General features: G+C 44.1%; 1 protein-coding gene across 18 annotated transcripts in view; it reads left to right on the forward strand.

The window, feature by feature from the left end:
* Positions 1–24,270, forward strand: part of UBE3B (ubiquitin protein ligase E3B) — a 58,215-nt gene that overhangs the window by 2,511 nt on the left and 31,434 nt on the right. For 3 of the 18 annotated variants that reach the window (XR_002787993.2, XM_064272333.1, XM_023559413.2), the window contains exons 2-15: positions 3,276–3,612; positions 4,073–4,151; positions 5,378–5,548; positions 5,712–5,832; positions 8,451–8,510; positions 8,980–9,084; positions 13,007–13,103; positions 14,372–14,457; positions 15,587–15,669; positions 17,341–17,446; positions 17,758–17,878; positions 18,878–19,055; positions 20,891–21,054; positions 22,712–22,879. Coding sequence is in view for 17 of the 18 variants with exons in the window: in XM_064272333.1 (XP_064128403.1) it covers positions 5,388–5,548; positions 5,712–5,832; positions 8,451–8,510; positions 8,980–9,084; positions 13,007–13,103; positions 14,372–14,457; positions 15,587–15,669; positions 17,341–17,446; positions 17,758–17,878; positions 18,878–19,055; positions 20,891–21,054; positions 22,712–22,879 (1,450 nt within the window). In the remaining variant the exon portion in view is untranslated. Of the gene's footprint in view, positions 1–3,275; positions 3,613–4,072; positions 4,152–5,377; positions 5,549–5,711; positions 5,833–8,450; positions 8,511–8,979; positions 9,085–13,006; positions 13,104–14,371; positions 14,458–15,586; positions 15,670–17,340; positions 17,447–17,757; positions 17,879–18,877; positions 19,056–20,890; positions 21,055–22,711; positions 22,880–24,270 lie in introns of those variants that run through there. The other 15 variants (XM_064272330.1, XM_003419359.4, XM_064272331.1 and 12 more) reach the window with 9 other exon arrangements.

Consider the following 24,270-nt stretch of genomic DNA (forward strand, 5'->3'; position numbering starts at 1 on the left):
AGTAACCCTGTTGTTGTGTGCCATCAAGTTGATTCCAACTCATAGTGACCCTATGTGACAGAGTGGAACTGCCCCATAGAATTTTCTTGACTCTAATCTTTATGGAAGCAGATTGCCAAGTCTTTCACCATGGAGCCACTGGATAGGTTCCAACCACCAACATTTTGGCTAGCCGCCAAGTGCTTAACCATTTGCTCCACCAGGGCTCTTTTAGCAACCCTAGGAGGTAGGTTATCAGGAGGAATCAGTCCCTGGAGATGGACATCATGCTTGGCAAAGTAGAGAGTCAGAGAAAAAGAGGAGGACCCTCAACCAGATGGATTGACACAGTGGTTGCAACAATGAGCTCAAGCATAGAAACAATTGTGAGGATGGTGAAGGACCAGGCAGTGTTTCATTCTGTTGTGCATAGGGCCACTACGAGTCAGAAGCAACTCAATGACATCTCACAACAACAAAGAAGGTAGATATTATCATCTTCAATTTAAATATATGGACACTGAAGCCTAAAGAGGATAAGTAGCTTGGCAAAATGAGAAATAGAATCAGAACTGAAAAGAATCAAGGCTACTTTCTTGGATCCAGGGCTTTTCCTGATACATTCACCCTTTTCTTTCCTTCCTCAGGGCAGTTAACAGAGGAAGTGCTTGATCGTGTATTTTGTTTGATTGCTGAGCTGTAGTAGACACTATGCAGCTAGAGGAGGTGGATAAAAAAGAATTAGAAAAATGTCAAAGTATAGACTATCATACGATGTGAACAGAAACAAACATAGCATTGCCAAGGGAATAATTATCTTAAGGAAGGGATCTTGGGAGGCCCCCTGGAAGAAGTGAAAGTTTTGAAATAGTCTTAAAGGTACTTCGGTGCAGTTTCATACAGCCTTCTTTTTTTCCACTAGGAAGAGACTCCATCTTTCCCTTCTACTCCTTATCTTTCCCTCTCTTTTCTCCCCTTGAGGGACTGCCTGTATGGTAAGGAAAGAGCATGCCATTGTGCTCATGGCTTGGGGCTTTTGCCTGGTCTAAACATCAGGGCAGGTAGCAGCACTGATGACTTCAGTGTACCCAGGGACAGGAAAAACTTAATGAGTGAAGAATGGTAAATGTTGCAGAATTATTTCCTTCCCAAAGACCCTTAGCATCTGTGCAGATGGGAGCCATTGTGAAGGGTTTAAAAAAAAAAAAAATTCACATCTATAAAAATAACAAACAAATCTGTCTTGGAAGAAGTACAACCAGAATGCTCCTTCGAAGCAAGGATGGCAAGACTTCATCTCACATACTTTGGACATGTTATCAGGAGGAGTCAGTCCCTGGAGAAAGACATGATCCTTGGTAAAGTAGAGGGTCATCAAAAAAGAGGAAGACACTCAATGAGATGGATTGATATAGTGGCTGCAACAATGGGCTCAAGCATAACAAGGATTATGAGGATGGCACAGGACCAGGCAGCATTTCATTCTGTTGTACTTAGGGTTGCCGTGAGTCGGAACCCACTCAATGGCTCTTAACGACATAAAAATAACATCCATTAGATTTATTGACTTCACTCTGACAGCCACCTGGAGAGGTACTTGATGTACATCATCTCCTTTAGTTCTTGTGATTGGCCTCTGAGCCAAGTTTTATTATCTGTTGTTTACAGATGAAGACAGGAAGGCTCTGAGACATCTCCACACAGGATGTGGCAGAGCCGGGGACCAGCTCCAGCTCTGTGGGCCTCCAGAGCTGTGTGCCTCGCTTTCTTTTTTGATGATGTTTTCATGTGGATGCTGCTTTGAGTGGGAAATTTGGAGACTAGAGACCAGTTAAAGAAGGAGATAAAATCTCCCATAATTCTTCTACCCCAACGTAACTGCTCTTCACGTGTTGATAGATTGCTTCCCAGCCTTTTAGCTATGTATGCATGTCTTATAGCTGTGTATGCACATACATTTTTGTTTTTCCTTATGTAACTGGAATCATAGGTTCATGGCTAGCCCCCCTCTTTTTTTTTTTTTTTAAACTTTTAGGGTATAAACATTATCCCATGTTGTCAAAACTTATCAAACATTATTTGTAATGGCGTTTTAACATTCTTTTGCTCCTAAGTGTTATTCTTGCTTACCATCACACAGTCTGTAAAGCTTTAATCCTGATTTTGTAAAGGAAGACAATGTCTTGAGAATTGTTTTTGACCCCTACCCATTAAGGACTGGAGATACAGTGCTGACATTCAGAGGAGACATTAATTACAAAGGACAGAAGGGTTGAGGTTTTTTTTGTTAATAATTTTTATTGTGCTTTAAGTGAAAGCTTACAAATCAAGTCAGTCTGTCTCATACAAACTTATATACACCTTACTACATACTCCCACTTACTCTCCCCCTAATGAGCCAGCCCACTCCCTCCTTCCAGTCTCTCATGACCGTTTTGTCAGTTTCTAACCCTTTCTACCCTCGCATTTCCCCTCCAGACAGGAGGTGCCAACATAGTCTCAAGTGTCCACCTGATACAAGTAGCTCACTCCTCATCAGCATCTCTCTCCAACCCATTGTCCAGTCCATTCCATGTCTGAAGAGTTGGCTTCGGGAATGGTTCCTGTCCTGGGCCAACAGAAGGTTTGGGGACCATAACCACCAAGATTCTTCTAGCTTTAGTCAGACCATTAAGTCTGGTCTTTTTATGAGAATTTGGGGTCTGCATCTCACTGTTCTCCTGCTCCCTCAGGAGTTCTCTGCTGTGCTCCTTGTCAGGGCAGTCATCGGTTGTGGCCGGGCACCATCTAGTTCTTCTGGTCTCAGGAATGATGTAGTCTCTAGTTCGTGTAGCCCTTTCTGTCTCTTGGGCCCATAATTACCTTGTGACCTTGGTGTTCTTCATTCTCTTTTGATCCAGGTGGGTTGAGACTCATTGATGCATCTTAGATGGCTGCTTGCTAGCGTTTAAGACCCCAGATGCCACACTTCAAAGTGGGATGCAGAATGTTTTCTTAATAGAATTTATTTTACCAATTGACTTCGATGTTCCCTGAAGCCATAGTCCCCAAACCCCCGCTCCTGCTCCGCTGACCTTTGAAGCATTCAGTTTATTCAGGAAACTTCTTTGCTTTTGGTCCAGTCCAGTTGTGCTGACCTCCCCTGTATTGAGTGTTGTCCTTCCCTTCACCTAGAGTAGGGTTGGTTTTTAAAGCCAGAGACACTGTGCTTATTACTTGTACTCATAAGGAAAATCTATGATGCCCAGCTGTAAAACTTAGCCCTGAATCTCAATTCTTACTTCTGCTTCTGCCAGAGAAGACAAGCGTCTTGGAAGTGAAAAGCTGCCTTCAGCCGAGTCCTGAGCAAGATTGCTAATGATTACCTGGCATTTCTGCATCACAGGTAAATCCTGAGGTAAGCTGCCTGGGCTTCCATTGCTGGGGTGGAACGAGGGACTAATTCAGAAGACCACCACCTTTTCTTCTCCAGTTCTCTTATCCTTCCTCCTATGGCCAGGCGGGCTCTGTTCCTTTGTTTTGAGAATTACTGATGAGAGACCCATATCTTGGAAAAGCCCTGTTGTTGTTGGACAGATGTGGATCAGTGTTGGGAAGGCGCCCAGGGCTCCCTCGACATGTTCATATGGACTAGTTGAGTACACACTTCCTTCTTTAATAATATTTTACTGTGTTTTCAGTAAAGGTTTATACAGCAGTTTAGGTTCCCATTCACTACTTTCTCCTCAAGTTGTTCAGTGACATTCTCAATATTTCCATTTCCATTAAACTAGTTTCCTTGCCCCGTTTCCTTCTCATCTTTGTTTTAAAGTAGTTGTTGACCGTTTGGTCTCATATAGATGGTTTTTTAAAGGAACACAGTACTCATGGGTGATACTCTTTATTTTGTGAGCCAATCTGTTACTTAGATAAAAGATAACCTCTGGGGCTAGTTTAAGTTCAGGGTTTAAAGAGTATCTCAGGGTAGTAGTCCCGGGGAGTCCTCCAGTCTCAACTGGTCCAGTTAAAAAAAAAAAAAATTTTTTTTTTTTTTTGTTTCCTTATTTTTTAGTAATTTGAGATTCCGTCCCACATTTTTTTCCCATTCTACCAGGATCCATCTGTTGTGGCCCTGACAAACTTTATTCTTGACGATGTTTTCACGTGGGTGCTGCCTTGAGTGAAATAACCTGGTAAAGAGATTGTTCTAAGTTTGGGTTTTTGAATAATTCATTTTTGTGTCTTTGTGACCTGCGCTGCTGAGTACTTTGGGTAGAATGACAAAGTTACCAAGCATCTGAAGAAATCATGGCTCCATGGACCAGTGCCGGCTTCTCTAGGCGGCTTTTCCCCTTTGGGAAAAGACAGTGACTGATGATAAAAATACAATGTATAACATAGAGCCTCTGTTCAAAGAAGTGCCTGTCAGAGGGCGGGAGCAGTTCTGTTCTCAAGTCTTCGTTAGTACTTGGCAGGATGGGAAAAATAAGGACAGAAAAATACATTGTACATAAAACCAAGCTTATTCAATTTAATGGACTGTCTCATATTCTGAGATCATATCCCTTTTGCTTTTTTAGTGTTAAAACGGCCCCTTTTAAAAAATGGAAGACTTTTCTGTATTGTGGACAAAGTAGACACCAGTGAATATTTCTTGAGTGAATTATAGTAAATAATCGTATTTGATTTTTTTCCCCAAATATTTACTTGGCAAAAAAAAAGTTGACTGCCGTGTGCTGTCGTTGTTGTGAGTTGCCATCGAGTCAGCTCCAGCTCATGGCGGCCTCACGAATCGTTGCCCAGCTCCACACGGTCTTCGTGATCCTTGGTATGTTCGGGCCCACCGTTGTGGCTGTTGTGTCGGTCCGTCTCACGGAGGGTTTCTCTCATTCTCACTGACTGTCCACTTCACCAAGGTAAAGCCAAATGTTGGCTTCCCAAATACTGCTGACTGCTCCAGGAAATTCACGTATCTGGGAACCTTCGACTTCTAAGTCCTCTAGGATGGTTTGCATCCGAGCTTTACGGACAGAATTAATTCACTGTGTGTTCATTTATCAAACCTTTACAGAGCAGGTACCTTATGCCAGATGCTGTGCTGGGCATACAGTCAAGGCAGTGAGTCACACATAGTCGTTGCTCTGATGTAGCTGGTCTGATGGCCTCTTTCTCTCTTAAGAAAATGTAACGACTTAAAATGGGATAAAACATCCCTGATCATGGTGAGTTGTGTGAAAGGAGCAGATAGGAAGTCAGGACTTGTGCTGGGGGAGCTATTAACACCTTGGAAGATGCTAGAGGGTTCTAAGTCTCTCTCTGCTGCTGCTCGGTCCCTGCCCACCCTCTGTTCTTGAGCCCCTTTTTGTAAGTGTTTTTCATATAAATATCTACGATGGCAACTTCCTATCTTCCTTGCAAGGTTTGCAAATATGTTTACCGTGTCTCAGACCTCGAGGGCATGGTTCATCGATAAAGCCCGCCAGGCCCGAGAAGAAAGACTGGTTCAAAAGGAGCGGGAGCGGGCAGCTGTTGAGATTCAGGCCCACGTCCGGAGTTTTCTCTGTCGGAGTCGCCTGCAGAGAGAAATCAGGTGGGTTCCCGGAACTCCTCGGCGCATTTTTCTCTTGCTCCCAATTAATAGAAAATATATGAGTGTTCTCTTAGAATTCTTAAAAAGCCTTCCAGCTGCTATGAGCTCCTAATTAAAAGTGCCTTTTTTTTTTTTTTTTTTTTTTATGCTTTTCCCTCCATAGGAGAGAGATTGATGAGTTTTTTAATGCAGATGACTCTGGGTCCAGTAAAAGAAGCGCACTTTGTATTTTTAAGATTGCCCGGAAGCTGTTGTTCTTATTCAGAATTAAAGAGGATAATGAGGTAAGATATTAATGGCAAACGCACATAGCGCTTACCGTATGCCAGGCCTTTCTGTAAGTATTCCATAAGTATTGACTCACTCAGGCCTTATACCAACTCTGTGCAGTAGGAACTATCGTTAACCCCACATCCTTTCCCTTTTGTTTTCCCGGGAGCTATTTTGGAGGGATTATGCCCAGAGCTTCTGGGAGTTGTCAAGATTCTTTTCACCTTGACCATTCTGAGAAGGAGTTGGAAACTCAAATGCCTGCAGGAGTCAGCAGGCTATGTAAATGAGCTAACGAAGCCATTTACGAGAAAACGCACGATATGAGCCTGGTAATCAATGGTAACTAATGGACTGCGACATTAAGGACATCAGAGGGAATGATGGCTCTGTGGCATGCCATCCAAAGGGGCAGTGGCTACCAGCTCAGCCCATGGTGGACTGACACTGCTGTTTTAGGGAGGGGCTAGGAATCCACTTTTTTTTTTTGGTGACCAAATGTATTTGAATATTTGATGTTGAATAATGATATTTCACTTCTTTAAGCAGTGCTTTTAAAATGTCACAATTTACAGAAGCAAGTTATAAGATGACATAGCTGAGTATGTTTCAAAGAGAAAAGCAGTGAGAGGGAGGCAATTTTCAAGGACTGAAAAATGATGTTAGACTTTACTTTTTCATTTTAAAATTCAGGTTGGAGCTTTGGCTGTGTTAATTCCAGAGGCAGAGCAGTTGGCTTCACTGTCAGGTCACTGAACATTCCAAAGCCTAAAGGTGGTTGGGAAACTGAGAGTCCGTACTTGAATTAGCGTCCCCACCCAAAGGACCCAGATAGGGCCATTCAGCAGCTAGAGTGTAACTTCCGTCTCACTTGCAGTGGCTTCTCCAGCACTTAGAAGTAGATTCTCAGTAAAATTTGTGAAGGGAAGGATGGAAACCAGTGATAGGCGGCCTTTGCATAGCTGTTTCTTCTAAGCTGGGGTTTATAAATTACGTATTTTCATTTTCCAGGGGGAAATATAAAGAGAGCATTTGTATTCTGGAACTTGTAAAATAAACAAATATTTAACAAATTAGGAGAGATCAGTGGAACCTGGGCGTGATAGAGTTTTGAACTGAAATAAAGGATAGTCATTCCGTAGGTACAGACACTTGGTAACTCATTAACATCTATTGTAAATCAAAAGTGGGGATCCACATCTTTATGCTCAGTGTCATAATTTGTAAAAATTGGCAGCTAATTTGAAATTTCTTTAAAATCTTGCAAACCAAACAAAACATGCCGGTTTATACCTTTGTAGTTTGAATCACCAGCTCGGAAAATACAGTTCCAGGAAAGCAACTAGTTTTCTGTAATAGTAATGATGATAATAATAAGATTAGGTACCACTGAGGATTCCCTGTTATGTGTCACACAGGTTATGAGGTATTTAAAATAAAAAAACCCAAATCCATTGCCATCAAGTGGAATTCTGACTCATAGCAACCCTATAGGACAGAGTAGAACTGCCCCATAGGGTTTCCAAGGCTGGAATCTTTATGGAAACAGACTGCTGCATCTTTTTCCCACAGACTGGCTGGTGGGTTCGAATCGCCGACCTTTGGGTTAACAGGCGTGTGCTTAACCACTGTGTCACCAGGGCTCCGTTACCAGATGTTAGACACTCCTTGCTAATCCTCACATTTCTTTACACAGAAACTATTTATTGGCACCTGCTGTGTGCCAGGCCCCAAAGGAAACAAGACAGGCACGGTCTCTCCCCCCATGGAGGTCATAGCCCAGCAGGAGAAGGAGGAGTATACAGGCATACAGGCAGTGAACACATCATCACAGGCAGACTCAGTGGGGTGACCCCCATTTTACTGAAGAGGAAACTGCAGCTCAGCGTGGGAAGACAGGCTGCCCTGGGGCACACCACTTGTTATGGTGGGTCCAGGATTGATACAGCCAAAGGGTAACTCCTTTCCTAATTTCCACTTGTCTTCCTTTGGCATTTCAGGATGAAAGTGACAATATAACAGCCTTTAGCTGAGGTCTAAGGCAAAAGTTAGTATCCATGGTGCTTGTTGTCGTTAGTTGCCATTGAGTCGATTCTAACTCATACTGACCCCATGAGTTACAGAGTAGAACTGCTCCATAGGGTTTTCTTGGCTATAATCTTACCAGACACAGATCAATAGACCTTTCTTCAGTGGTGCTACTGGGTGGTTTCGAACCGCCAACCTTTGGGTTAGCAGCAGAGTACAAACCATTTGCGGCACCCCATTGTGCTCGCAAAATGGCAAACAGGAGAGCATAAACCCATTTAAGAGACGACTGGAATACATGCCCAGACTCTCTTTGTTTCTCAAAAGAAGTCCCAATCTAGATTTTCAGGTGAAATACAGAAATTTCTAAAACACAGTGCCAGTCAAGCTGAGCACATCAGTAGCGCTCATCCAGCCTGTGGACCACCAGTTTGATAGGCTACTTCAGCTTTTCTGATGCTCGGCTTCCACGTCTATATGAAGAATCGTGTGTGAGTCACCTGGCGCAGGCCAGGCGCCCACCAAGCATCTGCCCGCTTCCCTCTCCCACTTTTCCTGGTTAGTTGTGGAACTTTGACCTCCCTCCCCTCCTGCTTCCTTGCAGAGATTGGAGAAGCTGTGTCGCTGCATCCTGAGCAGCATGGATGCAGAGAATGAACCCAAGGTAAGTGGGCTTGGGAGCCAGAGAATCCCCCACGAGCACTCAAGAGCCAGCCCATTCAGCTGAGAAAGTCCCTGTTGAATGTTTACATCTTCATCAATTCATATACATGTGCAAATAAGTGATGGACGAAAACGTTAACACAAAGTACGAACAATTCCTTAAACTATTCACTGTCCCAGAAGCTATGTTCTGCGTCTCACACTTTCTCACCATGGAAACCTCCTCTACTGGGCTGTTTTATCTTTGAGTTAGTGTTAAAATACTCTTCACTGTCCCGGAAGCTATGTTCTGCGTCTCACACTTTCTCACCGTGGAAACCTCCTTTACTGGGCTGTTTTATCTTTGAGTTAGTGTTAAAATAAGCCCTGTTTGCTGCTTATTCCTCCCTACTGCCTTATCTGGCACTGGACCTAACTAAAATAGTATCTTCCCTGTGATTGCCCATGATATTTCTTGTTCCTGCTTATAGGTGTGGTACGTGTCCCTGGCTCTTTCCAAGGATCTCACGCTCCTGTGGATTAAACAGATCAAGGCCATTCTGTGGTATTGCTGTGAGTTTCTTCAGCAACTCAAGGTAAAAATGTAATTCTCTCGTTGCCATCTGGGGGCTTCCATATTTGTTTTCAGAGTTTCCGTGATGCCCTCACAGGTTATACCTTTGGAGATCTGTCAGTCGGGGTCTAGTAAAGAATGATTAATTGAGTGCCTGTTCTGGGAGAGAGTGAGCTTGATAATTCATCACTATGAGCCCTACTTTGGTGTACAACATACTGAACATTAACCTGAGCTTAACGAGACTTGGTGGCAGGAGGGCTAAGCACCTAACTGCTAACTGAAAGGAGGAAGACCTGGTGATCTCCTTCCGTAAAGACTAAAGACTACAGCCTAGAAAACCTTAAGGGATAGCATACTAAATAAAAGAGTCAACTTCAGTTCCCCCCTCCACCCCCTGAGATCAGCTAAAGGTCCTTGTCAGTTTCTTCTAACTGCTTTGTTCTCTTTCCACTTGGCAGAGTAAAAAATGATAGTCACAGAGATGCATCCTTACATGGCCAGCAAGCTCCAAATCAGCGGGGAGTTATTTGGTACTCTCTTAAAAAGAGAGCAGACCTCCCCTACCAGTAGAAACAGATCTCTGTGTGCTGACAAGGAAAGACATCTGTGATAATGTTGAGGGAGAAAGTCTGGGTGCAAAAAATCACTTAGAATATGATGCTTGTTTTTAAAAGATTATATATTTTAGTACATACTTTACATACTGAGAAAGGTCTGGAAAATATATAACACAAGATATTAAAAGTAGTTACCTATGGCATGAGGGATTGAAGAAAGAAGAGGCACTAATTACTTACTTTACCCAACTGTATTACTTGATGTTTTTATAGTGAATGTGTATTTCATAATTTAAAATGCTAATAAAGAAAAAGGAAAGAATATTTTAATTTTTATGTAACCAAATATTTTCTTGTTTGGTTTTTACCTTCAATATCAAGCCCAGAAAGACATTTTTTTGTGCCAAGTTATATAATTATTTCCTTACATTTTAGTATTATTATGGCCTTACTTCTGGGCATTTATACCTTTAATTGATGGCAGTTTATTCTGCTATGACAGGAGTTACAAGACCATAACACCGTTTAATAAAAAATCCATCTTCCCCTTCCCCCATCTTAGTCATCTAGTGCTGCTCTAACAGAAATGCCACGAGTGGGTAGCTGTAGCAAACAAATTTATTCTCTCACGGTTTAGGATGCTAGAAGTTCGAATTCAGGGCACCGGCTCCAGGGAAAAGCTTTCTGTCTGTGTCGGCTCAGAGGAAGGTCCTTATCTCTTCAGCTTCTGCTTCCTGGCTCCATGTGTCTTGGCTTCTGTCTTACCCACCTCTGCTCACTTGCTGGCTTGCTTAACCACTTTTATATCTCAAAACAGATTGACTCAAGACAAGACCTATACTAATCCTGTCTCGTTAATGTAACAGTCTATTCCCAAATGACATTATAACCACAGGCATACCTGTTAACCCTTGCCATCTGACTCATAGAGGTCCTAAAGCTAGAATTTACAATGCATCTTTTTTGGAGACACGATTCGACCCAAAATACTTCCCCCAAAAAATAAATAAACCCTGTGGGGCAGTTCTTCTCTGTCACATGGGGTCTCTATGAGTCAGAGTCAACTTGATGGCACCAAATAACAACAACAACCTGCATTTGCCACACTTATGACCCCAGGGAGATCTGTTGTTTTCCTTCTTGTTATTTTGATGTAAAGCATCTTTACATCTTTTATCTGTATTTTTATACTACTGAGACCTCTTGTCACAAGTACAGGGACCCAACATGAACAGAGCTAGTAATACAATCATGCTAAGCAAGAAAGAGAATACCCTCGTTCTGTGACATGGCAGCTGGGGGTGCCTAGTCCCAAGGGCTGCTGAGATTCTTCCTCTTTTCTCCCGTCTCTGCCCCCTTTCGGGGTCCCCTTCACCCTCTGCCGTCATCATGGCAGCAGTACTTCTGGCTTCATATCATTCCTCTGTCTTGCCCAAAGAGAAAAAGGAGCCTCCCCTACCAGAGCCAGATGGAAATCCAGGGGACTCTTAACAGCCTGGTAGGATCTTGGGCTTAACTCTGAACTGGTCACAGGGCAAGTGTGGCGCTAGAACTGGTCTAGCCTGTCCCCTCCTACCCATGTTACCAGAGGTGGGCAGGGAAGTGAGCAGATGCCACATCCACTTCTACTTTGCCCCTAGGGAGGGAGAAGTTTCAGGGGCAGAGGCTTGGCAAGGACCCAGGTAGTGCCAAGGGATACAGCAGATGTCTCCAGGGTCCCAGCAGTCTGTTCCCAGCCATATCTTTTTCAGGGTGCTCTTGAATAGATCTTGGCCACAACACAGCAAAGCCCTAAGCCAGCAGGCAGCCACGCCCAGCTCGTCAGGTGAGGCCTTCTGGCACAGAGCTGTAGTCTTCACACCCTGTTCCTTGGTGCGCTGGAGTTCCACCGAAACGAAACACCTCTGTGCGAGCTGGTGGGTTCTTCCCCTACCTTCACTTGAGCCAGGCCGATCCTCTTTTTGTCTGCTTTCTGTATCTGCATTCCTCGACACATTTTTCTTCAAGAAGAGGCATTCCTAGTTTAGGGGGGAAAAAGTTACCCCCGAAGTCATCTTAAAACTGAGCAATAGTTTAACTTAACTGGTAAAGAAGGTCTGCCTTGAGTCTTATGCTCTTTTAAGAACTGTCTGTATGGGATCACATTGACAAGAGCAACTCGTAAGGTTAGGTAGGAACCTTAGCGGGCAGTGAGTTTATGTTAATGGGGGGAGGAACAACTCAGAAAAGGAGGGGGAGCGTGGTGGACAACTCAAAGAATGTGATGGGTGACATTGAATTACACATGTAGAGTCTGCTGAATGGGTGTGTGTTCTGCTGCGTATATTCTCAACAACAACAACAACAAATAAAATACAGAAAAAGAAAGTTGATATGAAGACACTCACTCTGGAGCCAGGATGATCTAAGTTTAGTCCGGATTGTACTGCTGAGTCCCAGGTGGCCTTAAGCAAGTCACTTCCCTGCCCTTATTCTTTGTGAGCTTAGGGGCTGAACTAGATGGTCTCCGTGGCCCCTTCCAGATGTACGCACTACAGGGTCTCAGCCTAGAAAGGGGTCAGGACTTTTGCCTGAGCTGCTATTGAGAAACAGGGAACCAGCATCATGATGACAATAATCGTATTTGCAGTCTTTTATGTGCCAAGCACTGTTCTTAGTGCTATATGTACAAGAGCCCACTTACTTCTCGCCACAACCCTGTGAGGAAAGCACTATTACTATCCCCAGCTGCCAGAGGAGGAAATGGAGGCACGGAGAGATTAAGAAACTTGCCTAAAAATCACACAGCTAGTAAGTAGTGAAGCCAGAAGTCTGAGCCCAGAGTCTCTGTTGTGTGCTATCACATTGCAGCTTCGTTGTGCTAGTATTTATGCATAATAAAGCAATCTGTAGTATACCAAGGAGCCCTGGTGGCGCAGTGGTGAAGTGCCCGGCTGCTAGCTGAAATGTTGGCTGTTCAAACCCACCAGTTACTCGGCAGGAGAAAGATTCCAGCCCTGGAAACCATTTGCAGCAGTTCTCCGTCGTATGGGGTCACTGTGAGTCGAAATTGACTCACTGACAATGGGTTTTTGTTTTTTTAATGTGGCACTAATGTTTATATGGAAGTAAGTAAAGCAAAGTAGCCACGGTCATCTTGTTATGAGAATTCTCTGTTCTCCATCCCCAGGACTGTTTTGAATTCCACAGGCAGGCACTAGTGTGCCAAAATCCCCATCATTTAACTCCTGAAGTGATCATTCTCCAAGAGGAAAGAAGGAAGATCAACTTGCCATCCTGACTTGTTTCTTGGAGTCTGTGTGCACTCGGTCATGTCACACAACTGCTCCACTGCCTGGATGGGAGGATTTGTGTTCTGATCTTACTTTCTCTTATCATTTCCAGCCTGAGATCCTACAAGACTCCAAACTCATCACACTGTACCTCACCATGCTTGTCACCTTCACAGACACCTCAACATGGAAAATTCTCCGGGGAAAAGGTCTGTGGGACAGGCTTCAAAATCTTCCCTAACTGGCATTGCTGTAGAGCGTTTGGGGAACCTTTTCTCCTGTTTACAAAGCACTGTCATTGCCACAAGCCTCACAGGAGGCGCCGGGATCATACAAATGAAGGCGCCCTTAGGAAGACCCATCAGTTTGCATTGAAGTGGCCGGGATTTGTTCACTGTTGTGTCCTGTGGTCTCTCCCTTCTTTGAATTTATGTTTAAAGGCATGAGTCCTCTGATCTCATTTTTCATAACTCGCACACACCTCAGCCTCCAAGTGATAATACTCACCTAAGCCTTGTCATTGCCTTTGAGAAATCGTTAGGCAGCACATAGTTCTATTTTGCCCATAAAATTTGCATTACAGAGTGGCCTCCTTCCTTGAAAGTTGTCCTTAGCCGTACGTGTATCATATACTCATTTCGTTCATCCGTTCAACAAATAGCTTGCTATGTGCCAGGTACTGTGTATGCGTTGGGGACACAGTGACGAGCAACACAGACAAGCCCACTGTCCTCGTGGGGCTTTAGGTACCTCAGTACCGCTGTGTACCTTGCCCTTCCTCACAGAGCTCAGAGCCTGGTGGATGACATATTAAACAGAAATCACTCACATATGTGATGAGAGTGTTGATGTTCTCAGAGTGAAGGGGAGGAATGGGACTTGGAAAGCAGTGGGAACTGCCTGTGCAGAGACCCTAAGCCAGGAAGGAGAGTTTATTTTAGGCATTATCCTGCTCGGTGGGGAGGGATTTAGAACTTGCTAAGTTCCAGGCCCTGCCAGAGAGTTTGTATCCCATTGTGGAGAGGAGGAAGCCACAGAGAGTAGAAAGTGCCAGTCCCTAAGACGGAAACAGAGGAGGGGCTGGAGGAGCATGAGAGGACCTGCCACTTAAAAGGTGACAGCCGAGGCAGGCCTTCCAAAAGAAAGAGAATTCTGGATGTGTGGGAGCTCCTGAAGTCTGGTACCAGACCTAAGGGGTGTAGGAAGACAAGCTAGAGACTATCTTATTTCCTTACATTTTGGGCCCAGGGCATTATTTTCTGTCTGGTGGCACAGTGGTTGAGAGCTTGGCTGCTAACCAAAAAGTCAACAGTTCAAAGCCACCAGGCGCTCCTTGGAAACTCTGTGGAGCAGTTCTACTCTGCCCCATAGGGTCGCTGTGAGTCAGAATGGACTCGATGGCAGTGGGTTTGGTTTTGGATTTATAAACAGCTCACCTTATGGCCAGAGACTTTTCTCAGACTTTTCCGTTTGTTAGGTGAGAGTCTCCGACCAGCCATGAACCACATTTGTGCAAACATAATGGGACATCTGAACCAACGTGGATTTTATTCAGTGCTGCAGGTCTGTGACCCCATACCCTATTATGTGACCTCCACATTCTCCAGTGCCTCCTGAACTTGCATTTTTGGATTTGGTCCCAGTATATCTGGTGCCTTCTCACAGAAGCACTTTTTGTAGGGAGAGTTTAAAGCCCAGCATCCTCTCCTCCCACCCTGTGCCTTGGGTCACTTATGGTTCCCGTAAGGGGAGGACAGCGGGCCTGAGACCCCTTTAATGCTTTCCATTTTCGAATACTGAGGGGAGTCCACTGGCTTGAAATTTAAGCGCAGGAAAGAGGCCCCAGGGCTAATTCCCTCAGCTTCCTTCCTGGTTAACATCTGGGTTTATATTTCTGTCTGCATGTCCTTGAGCAGCCTTTCTCCACTCTGCACCTTATTGTGCCAGTCTACCTCCAGGGAATTGATAGAAGCCTAATAGCTGTTTAAAAGTACTTTGGAATTCCTGAGTTTGAGAACTAACATTGATGGAGCCCTTTTCTACCAGTGGCACCGTGATGGCCTGTCTCCTTATTTGGCTTCATTTTATCCTCACAACAACCTGTGAGGTGGTGTGGTGGCAAAAGGTGGTATTATCAACAGGTTATGTCCTTAGAGGAAGTGTACCATGGACACTGTAACCCTGAACTGCTTTTAAAATAATATGGTGTCTTAACATTTCAAGTTTGGTATTTCTCTTATCAGCCATTAATTTTTAAATAGTTTATTATAAAAAAAATTTTTCAACGTATTTAAAGTTGAAAGTGATATAATGAACCTCCATAACCCATTAAACCCTGTTGCCATCAAGTTGATTCTGCCTCATAAAGATCCTGTAGGGCAGAGTAGAACTGCCCCAGAGGGTTTCCAAGGAGTGGCTGGTAGATTTGAGCTGGCGGCGTTTTGGTTACCAGCCGAGCTCTTAACCACTGCACCACCAGGACTCCTGAACCTCCATACCCATTACTTCCCCCATCTTTTTTAAAAACATTCCAATGCAGTTGTTTTTTAACATGAAGCATTCATTTCGCTTTTCTGCTTTCTTTCTTTTTTTCATGTTTTATATATATGTTTTTTTCTTCATGCTTCCTTTTTACATGCAAATGAATAGAAAGTTCGTATCGTCCCCTGATCAGTTAAAATGTTCTTTTCAGATACTGTTAACACGTGGCCTAGCGAGACCCCGGCCTTCGCTGTCCAAAGGCACTTTAACTGCAGCCTTTTCTCTGGCATTGCGGTAAGTAGGAAACCATAGCTCAGGTGTCACCATGTTTCTGAATGCTTGCCCCTCTTGGTTTTCTTTTCTCTTCTTACTTGTGTTAGGTGTGGGCTTGCCCACATTGTCAGAGCTCACTCAGTTTATAGGAAGGGTTACTCTTGGTCAAAGCGATGTATCTGTGACTGCCCTTTTTCCTCACTGTCTCTACCCCTGAGTAGTTTCATAGTGCCATCTGAAGAAAGCTATTCAAAATGAATGCGTTTCCCTCTGCCATTGGCCAAGATGCCATTATTATTATTATTATTTTATCTTTTAAGTTTTTAATTGACAAAATAAAGAGAGACCAGAGAGCCAGAGGAGGCCCAGCAAGAGGCAGGGTATAAGAACGAAGGAGATAGTTTTGTGAACACAGATTTAAAATGTTAAGATTCAGAGGGCCAGAGTGGATATGATGTTTGCCACCACTTAGTCAGTTTGGAGATGTAAAGCATATAAGAAGCCAGATACTCCCTTAAGAGATGACACCTGCAGTTCCGAGAACTGCCAAATGTAAAAAGCTGTGCTCGTTAAAAACAGGGAGAAAGTCATTTTAATAACGTATTTCGTTTAAACCAATACAAGCAGTCCCTGACTTGAAACAGGGTTCCAGTCCGAGGGACTCTGTGGGAAGTCGGTTCTGACATAAGTCAAATACCTTTTTCTTTTTTTAGTTTTCTTTATTATTGCTTTCTATTATCAGTATCTTTATAAATCCTATCTTGGAACGTCTGTGAGTGAACATTTGAGAATGACAACATCTGCAAATTACACGCTACAACATTGTATGTAGTACAAGTTACTAGCAATGAGATGAACAACAACAACAAAAAAAAAAGGTTGTAAGTGCAGTTTGTCATAACTGAAATACGTTGTAAATCGGGTACGTGTAATTGTTGACCGTCTGGTCTCATAGGTGATTTTTTAAAGGAGCATAGTACTGACAGGTGATATTCATTATTTTGTTAGCCAATCTGTTGCTACAAGGTGACCTCAGTGGTTAGTTTTTGATTCAAGGTTTCAAGAATATCTCAGGGCAATAACTTTGGGAAGTCCTCCAGTATCAACCAATCTAGTAGGTCTAGTTTTTTGGTTTTTAGGAATTTGATTTTCTGTTCCACATTATTTCTCCTATTTTATCAGGGTCCATCGGTTGTGGCCTTGATTAGAATGGTCAGTGTTGGTAGCTGGGCACCATCTACTTCTTTTGAGCTCAGGCTAGATGAGACTGTGCTTCGTGTAGACAGTTTGTCCTGTAGACTAGTTTCTTCTTTGAGCCTTCGGTTTCCTTCTTTGTCTTTTGCTTTATTTAAGTAGAGACCAATAGTTGTATCTTAGATGGCTGCTCGCAAGTTTTTAAGACCCCGGACACTATTCACCAAACCAGGATACAGAACATAATTTTATGATCTGTATTACGCCAGTTGACCAAGATGTTCCACGAGACTATATGGCATTACATGGTATTACATCAGATGACTCTACCATCACTGACTTAACTGTTTCCTATTGTATGTCCCTATTTTCAGCCTTTACTTTTCCTAGAAGTCCCATGAAGTATAATTTCAGGGGGCCTGGGTAGCATCAGTGGGGTTGCTCTCTTGCTCGGGTGCACACACAGACCTGTCTGAATGAGGCGATCTGTCTGTCTAGCCCTGTGATTGCTGCACAGTTTTCAGACAATCTGCTTCGGCCGTTCCTCATCCACATCATGTCCGTGCCTGCTCTTGTGACTCATCTCAGCACTCTGACCCCCGAGGTAAGAGGGCTCTGTGAGTTCCCACCCCCAAGATCAGCTCCTTTGGCTTTTCTTCCTCGAAGTTAGAAAGTAAAATGTTTTCTCTGCTGATTCCCACCCTTTACCCAGTTTTACTTGCAAACCAATAGCCACCATGGACATACTTGTGTTCGTAACCCAAAGAAGCAGGTTCTCATCTTTGTCCCTTCTCTTCTTGACAATGAGTAGCCTGTTAGACAACCTAGCGGGTGATCTGAGGTGATTAAATTCATGCATTAGTGGGAAACTCTTCACACCCAGCTTCTGCCTTAACTATCTGCAATTGTTCGCAGCGTCTCACTGTTTTAGAATCTCATGACATGCTTCGTAAATTCATCATATTTTTAAGAGACGAAGATCGATGCCGTGACGTATGTGAAAGTTTAGAAGGCTGCCATACACTTTGCCTGATGGGTAAGTTTCTATGACTGGAATTCGATTGTGTTCTAGGATTCAGAAAAGGCCTGCATGTTTTGCTTTTCACCCTTGTAGTGGTCATGAGTTGGTTTTGGTAACAGTTGGAAGTGCTCACGATAAAAGACATGTATTTAATTAGACAGTGGAAATAAGTATGTAAAGCTAAAATATGGGAAATATGCCGACCTGGCAGACTAGTTGAGTGACTGGAAATGAACATTAAATTTCATGTCTCAGCTTCCTGGCAGCCAAGGAAAAAATGAAAATGTGATGAGGGCAGTTAGGAGGAGCTTAGATCAGAGTAGAGCACTTGTATCTCCTGTTTTACAAATAGGCTTTTGTATGAAGAAAAGGTTTGTGAATAAAAGTGTTTAAAAACAACAGAGGTACATAATTCTCACTGCCTGACAAAACGAAATTTATTTTGTACATAAAAAATTTCTTTGGGCTAAATTTTAAGGGGAGTTTATTGTGAGACTCCTCACATGAGGGATTTTAAATAACTTTGGGGGACACTGAATAATGGTGACTTCCCAGGACATCCAAATACTCTTTAAAAGGTCATTTCTTATGTTGACTCCTGATTTTAAAATGGTAGCATAATGTTAAAATATAATAATAGCTAAATGTATCCCACACCTCAGTGTGCCTGGCATTTTGCGTGTGTTTCTTTGTCTAATCCTCACTGAAGGTGGGGTCATTGTTCCAGTCTTACAGATGAAGAAACAGATTTGAGAGGTGAGGTATGAGTCACACAACTCACCTGTGGCAGAGCCAGGGTTTGAACCCAGGTCAGCCTGTTTCTGAAGCCCACACTCTTACCCCTGCACCACACTGCAGCCCACAGCACAGCCCCCAGGTACCTATCCATGTGGAATTTCTTCTTGCACATAAATACAGCTGCCTGAGCCAGAGTCAGAGAGCAAGGCTAGGAGGTGCCAAGGCACAGCTGGCTGGTGGGGCGGGCCCATCACACAAGCCTTCTTTTCTTTGTAGGCAACCTCCTCCACTTGGGCTCCCTCAGCCCCAAAGTGTTAGAGGAGGAGACGGATGGGTTTGTGAGTTTGCTCACCCAGATGCTCTGCTACTGTCAGAAGTACGTGTCACAGAAGAAATCCAACCTGACCCACTGGCACCCTGTCCTGGGTTGGTTCTCCCAGTCTGTGGACTATGGGTGAGTCCTGGAGGCCGATCAGTGTCTCTCCTGCCTCTCTCCCCACTGCCTCCCCTTTCTTTCTTTCATCCTTCCTTCCATCCTTCCAGCTGCTAGTGTTTTGTTTCTTGTTATAAAAGTAATACATATTCACTGGATAAAATATAAATGGGACCAAAAGAGAATAAAATCCATTCCATAACCCTGCTACCCAGAGGTATCCCATGTGGACATCCTTTCAGTCTTTTTGCTATCTATAAATGCCGATAAATCTTTTTTTACCAAAATGAGATCACACTATTTTGTAATTTGTTCTTTTCATTTAATAAATTATTAGTTTTATCTTAACTATCTTTTCTTCTTCAACATAACCTTTATTGATTGCCTAGATTTTTTTTTTTTTTTTGTAGTATTTTATTGTGTTTTCAGTAAAGGTTCACACAGCACTTTAGGTTCCCGTTCAACAATTTCTACACAAGCTGATCAGTGACATCAGTTACGTTCTTCACAATGTGTGAGCATTATCACTATTTCCATTCTGGTTGTTCCATTTCCATTAATCTAGTTTCCCTGCCCCCTTACGTTCTCATCTTTGTTTTAAAGTAATTGTTGACCAATTGGTTAGACTGCCGTGTTTTGGATATAACTAAAACAAGACAAAGGGATTCAAAGGAAATAGATGTCACCCCAGATCTTTTTGAATTAATTTTAATTAAGAAATAAACATTTAAAATACTAGGATGAAAGAAGAGAGATTAAGTTAGGCAGCCTCATGAATCTGAAAATGTACCCTGGGCTAAGATGACATAGAGGTGTCTTGAGATAAGGCAGCTACACATGCCCAGCTGTTTTCTGCTCAGATTTCTGCCTGAGGCATGAGGTCCCTGCCAGGTGCTCTGAGGGCAAGGGAATGAAATCCTTGAATTTGCTCCTTTTCCTTCTACCTGAGTGGACATCCTTGGGTCTCCACTTTAAAAGACTCACTGTTCCAGCCTGAAGAGAGGGGAGCACATGGGTAGGGAGTCAGAAGAGGCATTCTGGGAGGCAGGGTGGGGAGAATAGTACAACAGCGAAGAGCACGGCTCCCAGCACCACTACCACTTCTGAGGAACCTTGGACAAGTCGCTTCACCCCTGCAAACCTTTGGTTTCCTCATCTGAAATACGGAGATGATTTTCACAGGGCCGCCTGGAAGGACCCCATGAGAGAATGCATGCAAGGGGCTTACTGCCAGGCCTTGCCCACACTCAGCAGGAGGTGGCTGTTACACTATGATGAGTGATGCTGGAAGACCTGCAAAATTTGGTAAAACGGGAGGCATCACAGGAGCTTGAGCAGGGAGGTGCTGAACGCAGAATTTCAGGAAGGGAAGCCTGACGCCAAGGGTACAGAGTGGAGCGGAGAGAGGCAAACCCGAAGGCAAGGAAACACTTAGGAGGCTGTCAAGTTGTCTAGATTTGTGGGCCAGAGCTGAAGGCTGTCTGTGAGGAGGAACACCAAGCAACAGCATGAGCTAGCTTTTGTCGATGGAGTGATAAGGAGGATGAAGAGCTGATACCGAGGCTGTCTCAGAGATGACTGTGTTCGGTGGGCTCTGGGGCCTAGGGGCAGCAGTAATGCTGTTAGCAGCACAGGAAGTTTGGGTGGAGCAGCAGAGAAAATCAAGAGGTCAATGCTTACACGTACCAGCCTTGCAGAACACTGTATTTGTTATTTTTTTTTTTTCATTTGCCTTGTCAAGTGCCAGGACCTAGCTGGACCTCCGCATGGAAGGCCCTCTAGGGAGTGGGGTGGGCCTTCTCTGGCCATCCCTCTGGTGGAATTGACACACCTCACCTCTTCCCGCTCTCTCCTAGCCTTAACGAGTCAATGCCCTTGATCACCAAACAGCTGCAGTTCCTGTGGGGGGTGCCCCTCATCCGCATCTTCTTCAATGACATCCTGAGCAAGAAGCTGCTGGAGAACCAGGAGATGGCCCACGTGCAGCCTGCATCCCCACAGAACGTGCTTCCAGTGAAGAGTGAGTGCTGGAGGAGGCAGGGCCTTGGGACCCGCGTGGCTAGATGCAGCCCCTGGCTGTCCCCGTGAGCGTGCTCCACTTTGTGTGGAACTGCGACTTCTCCCACAAACATTTTGAGACTGCTTAAGTCAAGTTTACATTTAGCAAAACAATGATAGAAAATCAGTAGGAATAGAGAACAAGGGCCAACCAAAAAAAACCAAACCCGTTGCCATCGAGTCGTTTCTGACTCACAGTGACCCATGTGTTACAGAGTAAAACTGCTCCATAGGATTTTCTTGGCTGTAATCTTTATGGAAGCGGTTCTCCAGGCCTTTCTTCTGCAGAGCCACTGGGTGGGTTTGGACCACCAACCTTTAGGTCAGTGGCCAATCACAAACCACTTGTGCCACCCAGGGACCTTAAAGAAGGGCCAGGAAAATGTAAGTAGATGAATGAAAACAGGATCGTATATAGAAGAACATCCACAGATCTGTGTTCTGTGAGGGCCACTGTGGCTATCTCTGAACTTCATGTTTGGCTCTGAACTTTTCGGTAGCCAAAATGAAAGGGACTTATAGACCCTTTCTTCTCACGAACAGGAAAAAGAAAGACCAGTTTCTCCGTGGAAGTAGAGCTTTCTGCATTCTTAATCACGAAGCTCACACGTAGGGCAGGCTCCTTGTAAGGGGGACACTGAGTCACAGAACAAACCGCCACCTCAGCAGCACCGCTGCTGCCGGATCAGTGATGGGTTCTGAGGAACGGTTTCTTGTCGTCCATTTAATGAAAGCCAAGGAAATGCCAGAAACATGTAATGCAGTAGAATTACATGCTCGTGTTTCAGGGTGACTTTTATTTTGCCCCTTGGTGTTTGGAAAGCTTTGTCTTGTAGCTGTCAGTGTGGGTGGGTTCTGTGAATGTAGCCTCAGCAGGATATGAATGGGAAGGTTTAAGACCAAAACCAACCAAAAACCAAACTGCTGCTGTCGAGTCGATTCCAATTCATAGCGATCCTATAGGACAGAGTAGAACTGCCCCGTACGGTTTCCAAGGAGCACGTGGTGGATTCGAACTACAAAGCTTTTGGTTCGCAGCCGTAGGTCTTAACTACTATGCTACCAGGGTTTCCGTTAGTTAAGTTTATTAGCATCTGAAGGCATATAACCCTACTTCCCTCTAAAAGCACAGAAAATTGAGAATCAACCAGGTTCCGCTAGCTTTGCTTCTCTTCCCTTAGCATGTTGCCATCAAGTCGATTCTGACTCATCTGATCGCCAGGCCTTCTGAGTGGGTTTGAACTACCAACCTTTGGGTTGGTAGTCCAGCACTTAGCCATTCGTGCCCACCAGGGACTCCTTTCCTTTATTAGAGTTCCGAATTTTTACCACTGCAAGTTCTGAAGTTAAGTGATACAGCAAAAAATCCCATGTAGGAATTGAATATGCCTGGCGCGTCCTGAGAAATTTTCCATGATTCCGAAGGGGTCTTTGAGTTTCACTTAAAAAGCTGTAAATGTTTTTCTAATGTATTTCAAAGAGACAGCTTGAAAGCAGCCACTCCACTGCCTGGCTCTGGCTGTAAATGAGGAGCCTCATGGAAGGGCTCTTCCTGTCACAGGGTGGGGTTTGGCAGATGTTGAAGCGCCCCTGCTCACACGGTTCTCCTCTCCATCCAGATCTCCTAAAGCGTGCATTTCAGAAGTCGGCATCAGTCCGGAATATTCTCAGGCCCGTCGGGGGTAAACGTGTTGACTCTGCAGAAGTACAGAAGGTTTGCAGCATCTGTGTCCTCTACCAGACCTCGTTAACAACTCTGACCCAGATCCGGCTACAGATACTCACAGGTTTGCAGGCCCATGGCATCTTCTTCCATCTCTCAAATGGCACAAACAGGTTTTTCTTAGAAGAAGTAGATTTTCTTCTAGCTTCCTTGACTCAGAAAATAGGTTTTGAGGGAGGTGGTACTTTTGAGCTATTCCTTTTAGAGATGAGCTCACCACAGTTAAATTGTTCAAGCCTTAACCACACCACTTCCATTGTGTCCCTTTTACCTAACTCTTTTCATTGCGAAGTACAAATTCCTTGTAAAACTTCTGTATTTTTCCCGAATATAAAGAGTGTGTGTGTGTGTGTTCATGGTCCAACTAGAAGAGACAGAGAAGCAGAAAGAAGAAAAGTTACACTACTCTTCCCACAAACCAGAGTTAACTATCTGTGTTTGCGTGTACTGGGTAGATAAAATCCTTCCTTTCCAGTACTGTCGTTTTATAAGCATCTTACCGTGTCGAAAATCCTTCAGAAACTTTATTTTTATTGGCTGCATAATATGTCATCACGTGGAAATGCCCGCCATTGTCCGTTTTCCGTGGTGAGCAAGGAGGAAAGCCCCCTGCCGTGAGCACAGCACAGAGCTTGTTAACATGAATCAATGAGTACAGAAGCCCCTTGTAAGCGCTAAAAGCTCTTTACTACGTGATTAGGGACTTCTCTGCTGCATTTCACATTTTTAAATCGTAAGTTGCTTCTTCCCACTTTCACGTGTGTTTATTCATTCTTCAAGCATTTATAAACAAAAAACACCAAACCCGTTGTCCAGTCAGTTCCAGCCCCACGTGATTCAGAGTAGAACGGCCCCATAGGGCTTTCAGTGGCTGTGGCTTTCAGAAGCAGATCACCAGGGCTTTGTTTCCTGACACCTCTGGGTGGATTCAGACCGTCAACCTTTTGATTAGTAGCCACCCAAGGACTCCTCGAATATATATAGATGACCTATATGTGCCGTGCACTGAGGGTATATGCAGATGAACAAGACAGCCCAGGTCCGTGTTCTAAGGAGATAAATATTCTAGAAGTGGGGAGATAATAATAAGCAAGTAAAAAATATATGTAACATATGATGGGCGTGATGAAAATCAAACGGGGAAGCCCTGGAGAGAGATGACATTGGCTTGGACTATATCAGGGTTTCTCACCCTCAGCGCTTTTGAAGTTTTGGGTTGGATACTTCTTTGTTGATGGGGGGCTGTTCTGTGCATTGTAGGATGTTTCGCGGCATCCCTGGCCTCCACACACTTGATGGCGGTAGCACCCTCCAACCCAGTTGTGACAACCCAAAATGTCTCCAGACATTGGCCAATGTGTCCTGGGGGGCCAGACCGTTCCGGTTACACATCCTTGGGCTAGTGCAGTGGTGATGGAGATGGAAGCAGGAGGATGTGTGGCATGTTTTAGAGGT

Source organism: Loxodonta africana, chromosome 19 (genome assembly GCF_030014295.1).
Source record: "Loxodonta africana isolate mLoxAfr1 chromosome 19, mLoxAfr1.hap2, whole genome shotgun sequence".
Classification (NCBI taxonomy): domain Eukaryota; kingdom Metazoa; phylum Chordata; class Mammalia; order Proboscidea; family Elephantidae; genus Loxodonta; species Loxodonta africana.